This window comes from Sinocyclocheilus grahami, unplaced genomic scaffold (genome assembly GCF_001515645.1).
Source record: "Sinocyclocheilus grahami isolate Dianchi unplaced genomic scaffold, SAMN03320097.WGS_v1.1 scaffold332.1, whole genome shotgun sequence".
NCBI classification, from domain to species: Eukaryota; Metazoa; Chordata; class Actinopteri; order Cypriniformes; family Cyprinidae; genus Sinocyclocheilus; species Sinocyclocheilus grahami.
Genome location: NW_015505511.1, coordinates 799,603 through 813,275, shown reverse-complemented (window position 1 = coordinate 813,275; position 13,673 = coordinate 799,603). Strand labels below are relative to the sequence as shown.

Sequence of the window (13,673 nt, the reverse complement as noted above, 5' to 3'; positions counted from 1 at the left end):
AAACTACTTTGTTTGGTCTTCCAAAAGAGGACGATATCTGCTTCGTCATGCCTGGAGCTGATCCGTGCTGGTCGCTGAGGAAATACATCAACTTCGCGCTGTGGATCACCGGATCCGCTTTCACTGTGGACGAAGCAGATTCCAGCCCGGGGTCGTCACATGTGGTTGCCGCAAGCCCTCCGGACGCTCCTTCGTCGAATCCGCCGGCCGCGCCATTTTCAAGCCTCAGCTCACTCTAGCCGCCGTGTGTTTCGTTGTGAAAGCGAAACTACTTTGTTTGGTCTTCCAAAAGAGGACACAACTAGAAATCAGTGGTTAAGTTGTATTTACAACACTGTTCCAGAACACTTCAACCAAAATATTCAGATGTGTGCAGCACATTTTATGGAGGACTGTTTCCTGATCCTGGTAGAGTAGACTACAATGCTGGCTGTTCTGACTCACAGACTGTAAGTAAGTTTTTATTTATTTTTTATTTTATTTTTTTATATTTAAAGAATTTGCCACTGACTATTCAAACGTGAGTTTTGAGCAGCGTAGAGTAGCGCTTATTGTTTGTCATTCTCCGATCACAAATGCAGACATTGTTTTTAGGGATGCACAGAAATGAAAATTCTTGCCCGAAGCCGAACAAAATTAAACACTGGGCCGAATAACGAATACCAAACACAGTTTTTCACATTTTTCCCCCCTGTAGGCCTATTTTGTAGGGTAATTATTATTATCATTATTATTGTCTTACATGTTATTTTACAGAACAACAGTAAAATTACAATACTATCATTTATGAATGTCGATGGAGTTGTTGCTGTTGCTCGGCTTTTATTTTTGCAGAAACCCGCAGGAAGATGTGACTGAGCAACTGACGAGTAACAAGTTCAGCACAGATTTTCCTCGCGCTTTGGACTTTGAACCCTGGCGCCGCGAGCTCGTGCAGCGCTGTTAGAATACATGCAATTCGTGCGTGCATTAGAAAATATAACATTCTGCAGTTTATTTACTAATCGTTTGAGGTAATTTCGCGATTTTCAATCATCATACAGTAACCACCAGCATTAGCCACCTCATCTTCTCATCAGAGACATGTGTTGCAGCACTAAACTGTCTCTCGCTGTCAGTGCTTCGTGCTTGTAATGATTTCTGCGTCTTTCTCTGATATTTTTAAATGCTTTCACACTGCCAATGTCTATTTAATCGCGTTCGTCATTGTTCGGTACATATTATTCGGCCTTTTCACTTATTCGGCCGAATAATTTCGGTTGCCGAATATTCGGTGCATCCCTAATGGTTTTATGTTTACGTGGCGCGATGCAACACGTAAAAAGACAGTATAAGTCATTATAATCCATAATTATGTCCCCACTGGATGCAACAAATGCCTCGTTTTAAAGTTTTTGTCTCGTCGCTCCGGCCTGACAGGGCATCATAGTATGGTAAGGGGCGTAACATTTCCGTCACACGCTTGAGGTATTCGGCCAATCACAACGCACTGGATAACTGGCCAATCAGAGTGCACCTCGCTTTTCAGACCGATGAGCTTTGTAAAAATTGAAGCGTTTCAGAAAGGCGGGGCGTAAAGGAGAAACAATAATGTACAGTATGTGGAAAATAATGTGTTTTTTGAACCTTAAAATGCATAAACTCATTTCATTACACCAAATACACAAAATAATGTTCTTTTTAGCAACATCATATGACCCCTTTAAAGAATTTATTTATTTTATTTATTTATAATAATTTGTGTAAACATTTTTTAAATGCATTTTAAAATATTAATTTGTTTAACATTTTATTTATTCATTTCTTTAAAATTTATATTTTTCAAAATTTATTTATTTGAAATGTATTTATCAGTTTATTAAAACTTATTTATTTAATTGCAAAGGGTTCCCCAAAAAATTTAAATAGGAAAAAAAAAAAAAGGTGGTAAATGTCTTAATAAGAAGCCTACAGTAGATATTCTCTGGAAAAACCAGCAGAAGCTGTCTGATATGTCCTGATGTTTTGAGTGTCTGTAGTAATCCTTGTGAGATCATTACCACAAACTATGTGACGCTTGCGTGTCATGACGGTTTTTGCACATCTAAGTGTTTGACTACAAGAATGAAATGTCATGCTCTTTTGTTTTGTCATTCATGCATTCAGTCAACGCATACTCATTCTTTCTTTCTTCCGTGTGCATGGTGTGGGTGTGATGGCATGCGTGTGTCTAATCCTGCGCTTATGCTGAAGGGCCCAACCGTAAGGTGCTCTTGAACATGCTGTTTAGTGTAGGGGCCGAGCGGTGCCACCCCCCCTCCCTCAACAGCCCTATCCTCAGTGTCAACAAAGCTCCGCCTCCTGGCATAGGTAAAGCCCCGCCCCCAAACTTTCAGCTTTCTTGCCAATATCTTTCACCTCTGTCCTGCAGTCGTCTTCTGTTCTTTTTTTTATGTCGTTATTTCAGTAGTCTTCAGAGAAGCAAATGTGACTTTGTTCCAAAACCTGGTTAGCTTCTGCCTACATAGGCAGCATACTAAATGAAATGCAACCTAATGAGTGGAACGTTCCATGTAGGCAACAACTCTTTGTGTTATACAAATGGGGTTCCTCACATGACTCGACTCACGAATTGATTTCAGCAATATTTTGGCGTTAGCATGTTGCTAAGCTAACAACATGACACTCTAATAAGTGTGTAAAACAAAAACATTCTGTAAAATAATCGGTAAATTAACAAAACCGTTCACCCAAAAAGGAAAATTACCCCATGATTTACTCGCAGTCAAGCCATCCTAGGTGTATATGACTTTCTTCTTTTTAGACGAATCCAGTTGAAGCTATCCTACGTCTTCATGGGGTAGTTTTCATTTTTGGGTGAACTATCCCTTTAACTAATTTTTTGGCACACAAGTAAATCGGCGTTTATATTTATTTTGACCGCCATTTTGGATGAATATTTTTGCTGAACTCATTGCAGAGCATTCTGGGAGGGCCTTCTCCACTAATGTTCAAGGTACTTTATGAATATAAATATGCTATCTGCTTTTTGGAACATAATGTACACATTTAAATACTAATTATTACTATTGAAATATTAACTTCAAGTTTTGTCATTAAACATGAATTTTAAATAAGTGCTTAATGGCCACCAAAATTGTGTCCTCTCTTTTTTCTGCCCTCTTTTCCATCACTTCCTAAATTTTTTAATTTAGATTTTTTTTTTTTTTTACGTTTTATTTCTTCTTTTTTTTTGCTAACTGTATTTCTAAATCTATTTATTTTATTTAAAGCTTCCTGTGGTCATAGAAACCAGATTTGCATACCTAGATGCCCCATTTGACTAATCCAGATTTTTGTCAGCAACAGCTGCCATCTTGGAAAAGTCAACATTTTGGGTTGAACTCAAACAATCACTCACCAACCTACTATAATTACACCAACATAAATCCCATGACAGTTCAGCCTATGATGCAAACCGGCGAGACAAAAGAGGGTAGTCTTTCACAGTTAAGAATACTGACAAAGCATGGTGCTTGTTGCATCATCACCTGCATGTGTTTACGGGTGTTTATTGACCTTTCCAATTTGCGTATCACACTTCTTAATAACAGTGGTATCTAGATATCGCAAATCTATGATAGAATCAATTTGCCTCCAGTTTGGTTCACTGCTGCTTTCATATCTTTCCCATAATTGGTCCACAGGGTTTGATGATATCTTGAATGTGGCAGTAGCTGTCACGGCCATGAGTTGTGGATTTGCAGAGGTTGATGGGCTCAAGACAGGAAGCAAGAAGTATGTTACATGCCGTTAACATGGCTAAAACAAGCCTACACAGAATTGATCACTCGCTTGCTCTTCTTTTTCTCAAGAATGGACAGATTGCTGTGTCTAGACGGTGGAGGAATAAAGGGACTGGTTCTGATCCAGATGTTGATCGCTTTGGAGAAGGAGGCAGGACGGCCCATCAGGGAACTCTTTGACTGGGTGTCTGGGACTAGCACTGGCGGCATACTGGCCCTAGCAATTGTACACGGTATTTGATATAGCATATAGTACATTTATGACACCGTATTGACCAATCAGCATCCAGAACAGAATGACGCTTGATGTAATTATAAAATATGTTCTTGGTGACTGTGTGTACATGCATCAGTATAATTGTGATTGTTGTGTACGTGAGCAGGTAAATCGATGGAGTATCTGCGCTGTCTGTACTTCAGGATGAAAGAACAGGTATTTAAAGGTTCTCGACCGTATGAGTCTGGCCCTCTGGAGGAATTTCTCAAGAATGAGTTCGGAGAAAATACCAAGATGACGGACGTCACACACCCCAGGTACTTAAGGTTTGGGATTTTATGAAACAACACATCCCCTACCAGAACACTCTAGCAACCACTTATTATTTAGCAAATACCCACAACATTCTTTCAACTGCCTAGCAATGCCCTTTCAGCGACCGGTACACCCAAGCTATGCTCTAGCAACCACTTAGAACACCTTAACAACTGTTTGGCAACCACCCAAAACATAACCAATGTTAGCACTCAGAACATCTTACAATGCCTTAGTAACCATCTGAAACACCCTAACAACTGTCTAGCCACTGTGCAGAACTTCCTAGCAATGCCCTTGCAACCACCCAAACACCCATGCAGCCACTCCCCAAAATAATGAGAGCATTGCATCAACTGCCTACTGCCAGTTATCTGGCACCCACCCTAAATACCCATGCAACCTCTCAGAACATCATAGCAATGCCCTTACAACCACAAGAAACACCCTACAACTGCCTAGCAAACCAAAATTTCTAAGCTGCGCCCTTGCAAAGACCCAGAACAACATATCAACCACCTAGCAATGCTCTTAACAACCACCTAAAATCTAGCAATGCCCTAGAAATCATCCGTTACAACCCAGCAATGCCCTACTGTAGCAACCACCCAGAACTCTTTAGAAATGTCTTAGTGATGACTCTGAACACACCACCAACTACACCAACGTAACATCACCCTGGCAATATAAGCAACCATTTCCTCCAAATGTTTTATTTTTATTTTTTTAAATGGGCCACCAAATTACAATGGCAGCCTCTGCCTGTCAACCTCCAGAACACCCTAACAATGCCCAAGCAAAAACCTAGAACTCCCTGTTAAACACTTAGCAATGCTTTAGCAACCACCTAAAACAGTGGTTCTCTAACTGGGGTACGTGAGGTGACGGAGGGGGTACACAAACGAAATGCTGAGCTTTGGCATTCCTTTAATTCTACCCCAACTTAAAGTAACATTTAAAACGAGCATGTTTTTCTGACAAGCAAAATGCCGCTTCTAGTATAAAAACAAGAAAATGGGAGTGCCGTAAATGGTCAAATGGCATCAAATTACCTCCTTTTTTGCGGTCAAAACTGACTGAACCACACAAGCAGCATGCATATTATAGGATGCCCGCAGAATATGCTGCTTTAGCAATTCGTGCTGCTGTTCATTGTATCTTCCAAGTAGATTTGTACCACTTATAGCACAAAGAACAAATATTGACAAGGACTATACGTAGAGATCGATTTAAGAAACTCTTCGATACAGAAACATACCCTGTGCGAGTTGTTTTTCATGTTTAAAATACGAACAAGAATGCAATTTTCCCTGAATATTCAAACGATTGCAACTGTGACATTTATATAACAGTTCAACAAAAAAGGTAATATTAAGTGAACATTTTACATTTTAAATGTAGCCTACATTTTAAACACAATATTGTTAATTATTGTTTGTTATATTTTACAACGAAATAATAATTCCAATGAAATCTGTGACAGAACTGGTGTGCGTCTCCAAGCAACAGCGGTGTGTCATTAGTGAAGGTATCTGCAGCTTTTAACGATTCCGAGAGTCAGTGATTAATAACCTATTCATAACTACAGCCGTTTGCTTCATTACTGAATGAATGAATGATTGAATGAATGAATGACGCGATGCTCATTAAGACAGTGACTTGCCATCACCTACTGGCGATTTTAGATTTAAATCTACAAGTTTCACTTCGTTTTGCCATAATTTATTGCTTTATTTATTATATTAATAATACACTTTATGGCATGTTAAGAATATGACATAAAACTTGATATACAATTAATGAGGCTAGAAAAACTTTGCCTCCTTAAAGGTAAAAAAAATGCACCTGTAAATCACTTTAAGGGGGCAAATATTGTCCCTTAATGGAAAAGATGTGACTGCGGTCTAAGTGGGGGTACTCAGAAGAATGTTAAATGCCCCAGGGGGTAAGCCACTGTAAAAAGTTTGAGAACCACTGACCTAGAATAACAAACACTCAAAATTTCCTAGCTATGCCTTAGCAATGACCCAGTACACCCTAGCAATGCCCTACTGTAGCAGCCGCCCAGAATGTCCTTTGTGATAACTCTGAACACCCCTTAGCTACACCCTAGCACCAACCGAGTACTCTTTTTGTAATGCCCTAGCAACTATAGCTATAACTCCTTCACAATGCCTTTGCAAAAAGTACTGATAGCTCGTAGACCCCCACCCCCCCCCCCCCCCCCCAAACGCCCTAACAAAATACTAATTGGCAACGTTAGTCCTGTCTCAAATGGCACACTTCATGTGAACTTGTGGTCTTGTGGACTTACATGTATCCATTAATTCCACAAGATTGTAGGCTGCCCCATTCGCCATTTTAGCTTTCAGGTTAGTACCATTTGGAATGAGGCCAGTGAGTTTGGCACAAGCCAACATCACACATATTCTTCAGAAAATGCATGTTTTTAATACAGCTTCTGTCTGTTTTTCTCAGAGTAATTGTGACTAGCGTTCTTGCAGACAGACACCCTGGAGAACTGCATCTGTTTCGTAATTACGACCCACCAGCCCTGCAAAGAGACCCTCCGTACACCTCTACAGCCACATTTCAACCCCTTACTGTGCCTCGAGGTAAATCTCTTGTGTGCTTCCGTTCTTGGGATGTTGTTACGCTAATTATCTTTGTGCCGGTGAAAACACTCATGCTCCCGCTCTTTATGAGGATGTTGGTTTTTTAGTTATCCTCAATCTCAAATGATGCGTAAAGCTTCATTGTCACTGTTGCAGGATGGGAGGACGAAGATATTTTGGTAGTAGGATATACTCGACCCCCCAGAAAGCGTAGGAAGGTGACGGATGAAGGTGTGTGTGTGTGTGACAGAGAGTGTGTGTGTGTGTGGAATGGAGGGGTCACAGTTTTGGTGTTTGGTGCGCAGTTGTACCTCACGTTGGAACTAAGGGTCGTTAGTTTGTTTGTGGGAGGTTAACCATCTTGTGAACTCTAGGTTCTCTTTTGTGCTCTCGCTCAGTCACATTCTCTTTCTCTCAGAGCAATTAGTTTGGCGTGCTGCCCGCTCCAGTGGAGCTGCTCCTACGTACTTTCGACCAATGGGCCGTTTTCTGGATGGAGGGCTGCTGGCCAGTAACCCAACGCTAGATGCCATGTCAGAAATACACCAGTACAACAAAGCCCTGAAGGCACAGGTCTGATACATAAATTTGGTCATAAGAATTAACTGTTAAAGACTCACTTTTAGCTAGAAATGTAATTGAATGCATCATGGTTCATTGCAATATCACCAATATTTCATACAATCGGTTTTAGTTAGTATAATGAAAAAATTTAGCTGAGAAATCATACATCCTAAAAAAAATCCAGTTGATTACTCCAAATGGGTTTTGAAAATCAGATGTGACCCAAAGCCCAAAGTATATACTTTGGTATTTACTAGCAATACATTTATACAGTTACTCTGTATAAAAAATACAGTTACTCTGTACAACCTCAAACTACTGGGGAAGCAAGAACAATAGACGGCCATGTTGACGAGCACTTGTTTGAGGGGCAAAAGATACCCGCAACTCTAGTTTAAAAGAGTACAAACATTTTTATCGGTCGTAACTTCTGAAGAGAAATAGTGCAGACACTGGACAAGGATGAAACTTTCTAGTGCGCATATGTCAGTCGCCTGTGTTTGCGCATACTATCAACTGGAGTTGACTTATTACCACTTTTCCATCAGGGCTGGTACTAGAGCCCAATTGGGAACCGGGCTGCGTTTTTCCACTTTAAAAAATCCTTTGCCAGTGCCCAGATTCTGGTTCTGAATCGGCATTTTTTTTTTGCGTCATGTCAACTCAGCCGTGGTCGGCAGAAGAAACCAACGCTCTCCTTTCCGCAAGAGATAACAAGTGATTCCAGTCACAGGTTGGTGACGGAGAGGATTCTGCTCCCTGCCGGTGGAAACACGAGCTGGTTCTGAACGAGTGCCACTCTTGGCCAAGCACCGGCTCCGGCACCAGCCCCAGTGGAAAAGCAGTAAAAGACTATTTGTTGAGTTTGGCTGCATGCATATGCTAAGCATTCACGTCAAAACTGAAGTATACTTTGGGCTTTAAACAGGGGTGTCCAAACTTGTTCCTGGAAGGCCACTGTCCTGCAACATTTAGCTCCAACCCTAATTAAACACACCTGAACCAGCTAACAAAGGTCTTCAAACTTACTAGAAACTTTCAGACAAGTTTATTTTAGCTGGTTGAAGCTAAATTCTGCAGGACATTGGACGTCCAGGACCAGTATTGGTTACATTAACACTACAGTCTATTAAACGAACTACTACTTTTCTGCTTCAAATGAAACCCAATGTCAAGCCTGACTAAAGTCCTCTGGACATTGTTGAAATGGTGTAAATGTATTCCAGTTAAGCGGCCATCTTTTTCTCGCTCCATCAGGGCCGTGAATCAGAGGTGTGCAGGTTAGGTGTGGTCGTCTCATTGGGCACCGGTAAACCTCCTCAGGTGGTGGTGAACTCGGTGGATGTTTTCAGGCCTTCGAATCCACTGGAGCTGGCCAAGAGCTTTGTTGGTGTCAGAGAACTGGGCAAGATGCTTGTGGACTGTGTGAGTTTACATATACAAACTTCACAAAAACCTTCAGTCACTTGTTTAGAAGTAGCATTGTTGTAGGCACTTTTTTGTGATGGTTGGTTGTTGTGCTGGTGGCATTTTTCGTTAAATGCGTTATTTTTGTTTTTTATGTCAGTGTACAGACTCGGATGGGTGTGCAGTGGACCGAGCCCGAGCGTGGTGTGAGATGGCCGATATAAACTATCACAGGTCAGTTGTGAGTAAATGACCCTCATTCATAGCCTCATTTGAATGGTTATGTTACGGCTTATGCAAATCTCTGCAATCTTTCTGTTCTGTGAGGTAATAATGATATTCTCTCCCTTCTGTCTGTCCTTTCATGTCTTTTTACTCTCTTCTTTTCTGCATTGTTATGCCCTATCATGATTTTTTTCTGGCTCACGGCCTCCACTGTCTCTTTTCATTTCATTATGTTTCTTTTTATTTTCATTTTTTCCATCCATTCCTTCCTTCCCTCATGTCTTCTTTCTATAATTTCCTTTCTTCCTCCCCGTCATTTGTTTTCTTCTTTCGTTCCCTTCTTTATTCCTTTCGTTTAATTTTTTTCTCTTCGTTCCTACAATACCCTTCATTTCTGTCCTTCCCCTCCTTCCCTTCTTCATTTTGTTTCATTTCCTACCTTATTTTCCTACCTATCCTTTACTTCTATTTTATTTCCTTCCTTCCTACCTTTTATTTCTTTCCTTTTATCATTTCTTCCTTTGTTTCATTCTTCCTTCATTTCACCTAATTTCTTCCCTCTTGTCCTTCTATTTTAATTTCATTTTTCTTTATTCCTTTCTTCATACCTTTTTTCTTTCCTTCCTTCACATTTAATTTTCCCTTGTTCTGTAATTTTATTTCCTTCCATCCTTCCTTTTGTTTCATTTTGTACCTTTTTATCATACCTACCCTTCTTTTCGGTTCTTCCTTCCTTCCCTCCCTCCCTCCATCCATCCATCCTTCCTTCCTTCCTTCCTTTTTTTTTTCTTCTTTCAATTCTTCCTTCCTTTTTGCTAACTTTCATTTCCCGTCCTTCCTTTTGCTTCCAACCTTCCTTCCTTCAATATCCTTTCTCCTCTCCTTCCTACCTACTTTTCCTTCCTTCCTTCCTTTCTACCTTTAATTTTTTCCTCCCTGTCCTTGTTTCCTTTTTCCTACCTAATTCCACCTAATTTCTTGCCCCTTTCTATCATTTACTTCGTTTTTAATTTCCTTCCTTTCATATATTCCTTTCTTCTTTCCTTCCATCATTCCTTCCTTCACATTTAATTTTCCCTTGTTGTGTAATTTTATTTCCTTCTTTCCTTCCTTCCCTCTTTTAATTTCTCTTATTTTTCTTAATTTCTCACTTTTATCATTTCATTTTTAATTCCTTCCTTCCTTTCACTTTTAATTTCACTATTAATTTCGTCCCTTCTTTTATCGTTTCTTTTCCTTCCTTCATTCCTACATTTGATTTCACTTAATTTCATGCTTCCATTAATTTCTTCCCTTCTATCCCTACCTTTTGTTTCTTTCCTTCCTGTTTTCCTTCTTTCTTACCTCCTATCATTTTGTTTCCTGTCATTTATACACATTACTCAATTTCATTTCTACCTTTTTATTCACTTTCATTCCTTCCACTCCCTCCCTTCCCTCACACATTTCATGTAATTTGTGCTTCAGGTTGAGTCCTCCGCTGTCTCAGGAGGTGATTCTGGATGAGATCAGTGACGCTGTGTTAGTTCACATGCTGTGGGAGACTCAGATGTACCTGTACGAGCACAGAGATGTCATACAGACCCTCTGCCAGCAGCTGCTGCAGCTCTGACAACAGCTTCCAGACTGAGGCTGATCAACAGGGTTTGGTGGCTTAATATGCAATAATGAATCTGTTTACATTAGTGTGTGTATGTTGTTCTGACATGTTCGATTTATTTAAAGGCAGAATATTCATAAAAATATCTATTTAATTATAACATGCTTTCCCCATATGTCATAAATACCAAATTAGACCAAGGTTAATGCAGTATAACAACATACATGAAGGATTCAGAGTGTCATTTTATAGGAACTTCCACTACCCAATCCGATATTTGAACTGCGAGATATTTTTATATTGCATTACATTTTATATATGCTAAATTGCTCAGTTAACATGTTCTATGTTTGACATTTGCATTAAGGTGAACTAAAAGGGTAGTGAGTAGGTGCTTCCGGTGAAGCAATGTTTTTACTCATTATTTATCAATATATGCATTCATTTTGTTCATTTTATCATGTGTGACATTTATAGAGAAATTGACACTTTTTCTGGAATTTTCTTGTGAGAGTCATGGGTCAAAGTATAGCCACTGTGATTGAATACTGAGTACTTCCTTACATTTACTATTTGTTATGCATTTATCTATACACTTGGAAATGATCTTCATAGTGTTTCTGTGTGCTGTCTCTCGTGTGTTATTTGCGATATGTAACCTTGCATACTTGAACATTTTTAAGCTGCAAGCCTGCAACTGATAAATTCTCTGTCTGTGAAGTGTAGAAATTATGAACTAAGATAATGTATAATATACTGATGTTTTTAACAACAGATATGCAACAAGTATAACTTGAAAACCTCTTGTATTTCTCATTAGCCTTGTTTTATTTTTGTTTGGTTTATTGATAACAAGTTAATTTTTCTACAAAAAACGTGGTGATAACTTAACACTGGACCTACAGATCTGTTGTTCAGAAACCCAAATAAGCATTTATTCACTTTATACATATAACCTGCTGCTGTGGTACTGATTTGAAACCTTTTACTTAAGTGATATAAACTTGAAATAAAAGCACAGATAATTATTCAAACTAGGATTAGTTCTGGCATTTTATATATGTGAAATAAAAAAGGTAAAATTTTCATGTTTAATTCTTACGGTTTCTTTGTACTTGTGAAATTTGCTAGCAATTTCAGAGTGAAAAAGTGTTTATATATCTTTCTTTTTCAGTGTGTATATTGTAATAAGCAGGGTTTATGATAATCTAATCGGCTAAGAAATTTTAATTTATTATTGTTATTCAAGTTTTAGTATTGTTATTATTTCGTATACTATATCTACAAGCTCTGCTGTAGAACTGAAAGTGTTTTAGAGATTTATTGGTCAAAAATGTATGAGATATATATTTTTTTTTTACTGTAAATATGATTTTACACTCAATACTTAAAGGAGACATATTATGCCCCTATTTACAATATGTAATATAAGTCTCTTGTGTCCCCAGAATGTATCTGTGAAGTTTCAGCTCAAAATACTCCACATCATTTATTATATCATTTTGAAAATGCCTATTTTGAGTGGAAGCAGAAACAAACTGTTTTTCGGGCCTGTGTCTTTAAATGCAAATGAGCTGCTACTCCCCACCCCCTTTTCCAGAATAGAGCTGTGCCCAGTGTTGCCAATTTAGCAACTTTGTTGCTAGATTTAGCAACTTTTTCTTCCAGCAACTTTTTCTTCCAAACGCACCTAGCAACAAATGTAGCTATTTTTTATTATTTTTTGGCAACTTTTAGCAACTTTTGATAAGTGACTCAAATGATAAAAAGGCACACATTTTCCATCTAAATTAGACAAAAAGAGGAAACCGAAGATGACTAGCAGTGCACACATTAAGTTAACTGCTATTTGCAATTGTTCAATAATAATTAGGTGTGTTCGACTTGAAGCGGCGCTGCGCAGACCGATCGGTGTATGACGTCAAAGTACCGTGAGAGCTAATAGAGAGCAGACGGACCTGCATGATTTCTAATCGCTCTCGCGGTGCTTTGATGTCAAACAACGATCAATCTGCACAGCGCCGCTTCAAGTCGAACACACCTATTATGATACACCTTGTTAGTAGCTTGTACCTGTGATTGCTGATCAGTTAGTTGATCCAGAAAAATGGAAAAGGTAGTAATTTTCCAGGACTTTGTAACCCTGTAACCCAAAAAACACTAAATACAATGCGGAATTTAAAATGTAGGTAAAAAAACCTGTGAAAAATCAATATGGAAAATTTCTTCATATTAACATAGTAATTATTTTTTACAGGCTTTTCTTAGAGTGTAGCATGCTAGCAAACTACTAATACACTGCTTAAAACTAATTGTTCCGAATGTGCTAATACAATTTTTTTACTAGCTAATAAAAAAAAACTTAAATTGTCATTGTTAAAAAATGTGTAATTGTTCAAAAATGTAATGTATTTAAAAATACAGTTATTTATATTTTAATGTTATGCATTTCTATTAATTTACGAACAAATCGAAATTAACATAAATTATCATAAATTTGCTGAGATTTGATGCAGTGACACAATTTTGCATCGTGATGACATCATCGCACATTTAGCAACTTTTAGCAACAAATCGACCTTCCTTTAGCAACTTCCCATTAAAATTAGTTGGCAACACTGGCTGCGCCTTTACAGCTTGTATCTGCTAAAAACATCTGTTTTGGTTCTGATTATCATGTTTATCACACTGAAATCATGCGTTTTAAACCGAGTTTAAACTACTGATATAAGGTTTTCTGAGCGCACACTCACAGAAAGCGGCTGTCGCAGGATGTAAGTACTAAACTAAGTTCTCATTCACACACAAGTTTACGTAAAAAACACACGAGTTACAAAAACAGTGGGTTATGTCTGTGAAGGTAAACAGCTGGGAAATAAATTGCATGTTTATTTTAGATGGCAGCAGCAATATACAGCAGCCTAAATAAATCAATAAATCCACTG

The 13,673-nt window shown here is 38.6% G+C and overlaps 1 protein-coding gene across 1 annotated transcript in view; it reads left to right on the top strand.

The window, feature by feature from the left end:
* The window catches only part of LOC107602675 (85/88 kDa calcium-independent phospholipase A2-like), a 29,278-nt gene extending 17,505 nt beyond the window's left edge, over nucleotides 1–11,773 (top strand). The window contains exons 9-18 of the mRNA XM_016295240.1: nucleotides 2,233–2,349; nucleotides 3,687–3,777; nucleotides 3,855–4,018; nucleotides 4,169–4,319; nucleotides 6,796–6,932; nucleotides 7,089–7,163; nucleotides 7,351–7,505; nucleotides 8,754–8,921; nucleotides 9,064–9,137; nucleotides 10,596–11,773. Of these exons, the coding sequence (XP_016150726.1) occupies nucleotides 2,233–2,349; nucleotides 3,687–3,777; nucleotides 3,855–4,018; nucleotides 4,169–4,319; nucleotides 6,796–6,932; nucleotides 7,089–7,163; nucleotides 7,351–7,505; nucleotides 8,754–8,921; nucleotides 9,064–9,137; nucleotides 10,596–10,740 (1,277 nt within the window). The 3' untranslated portion in view covers nucleotides 10,741–11,773. The remainder of the gene's footprint in view (nucleotides 1–2,232; nucleotides 2,350–3,686; nucleotides 3,778–3,854; nucleotides 4,019–4,168; nucleotides 4,320–6,795; nucleotides 6,933–7,088; nucleotides 7,164–7,350; nucleotides 7,506–8,753; nucleotides 8,922–9,063; nucleotides 9,138–10,595) is intronic.
* The last annotated feature ends 1,900 nt before the right edge of the window (nucleotides 11,774–13,673 follow it).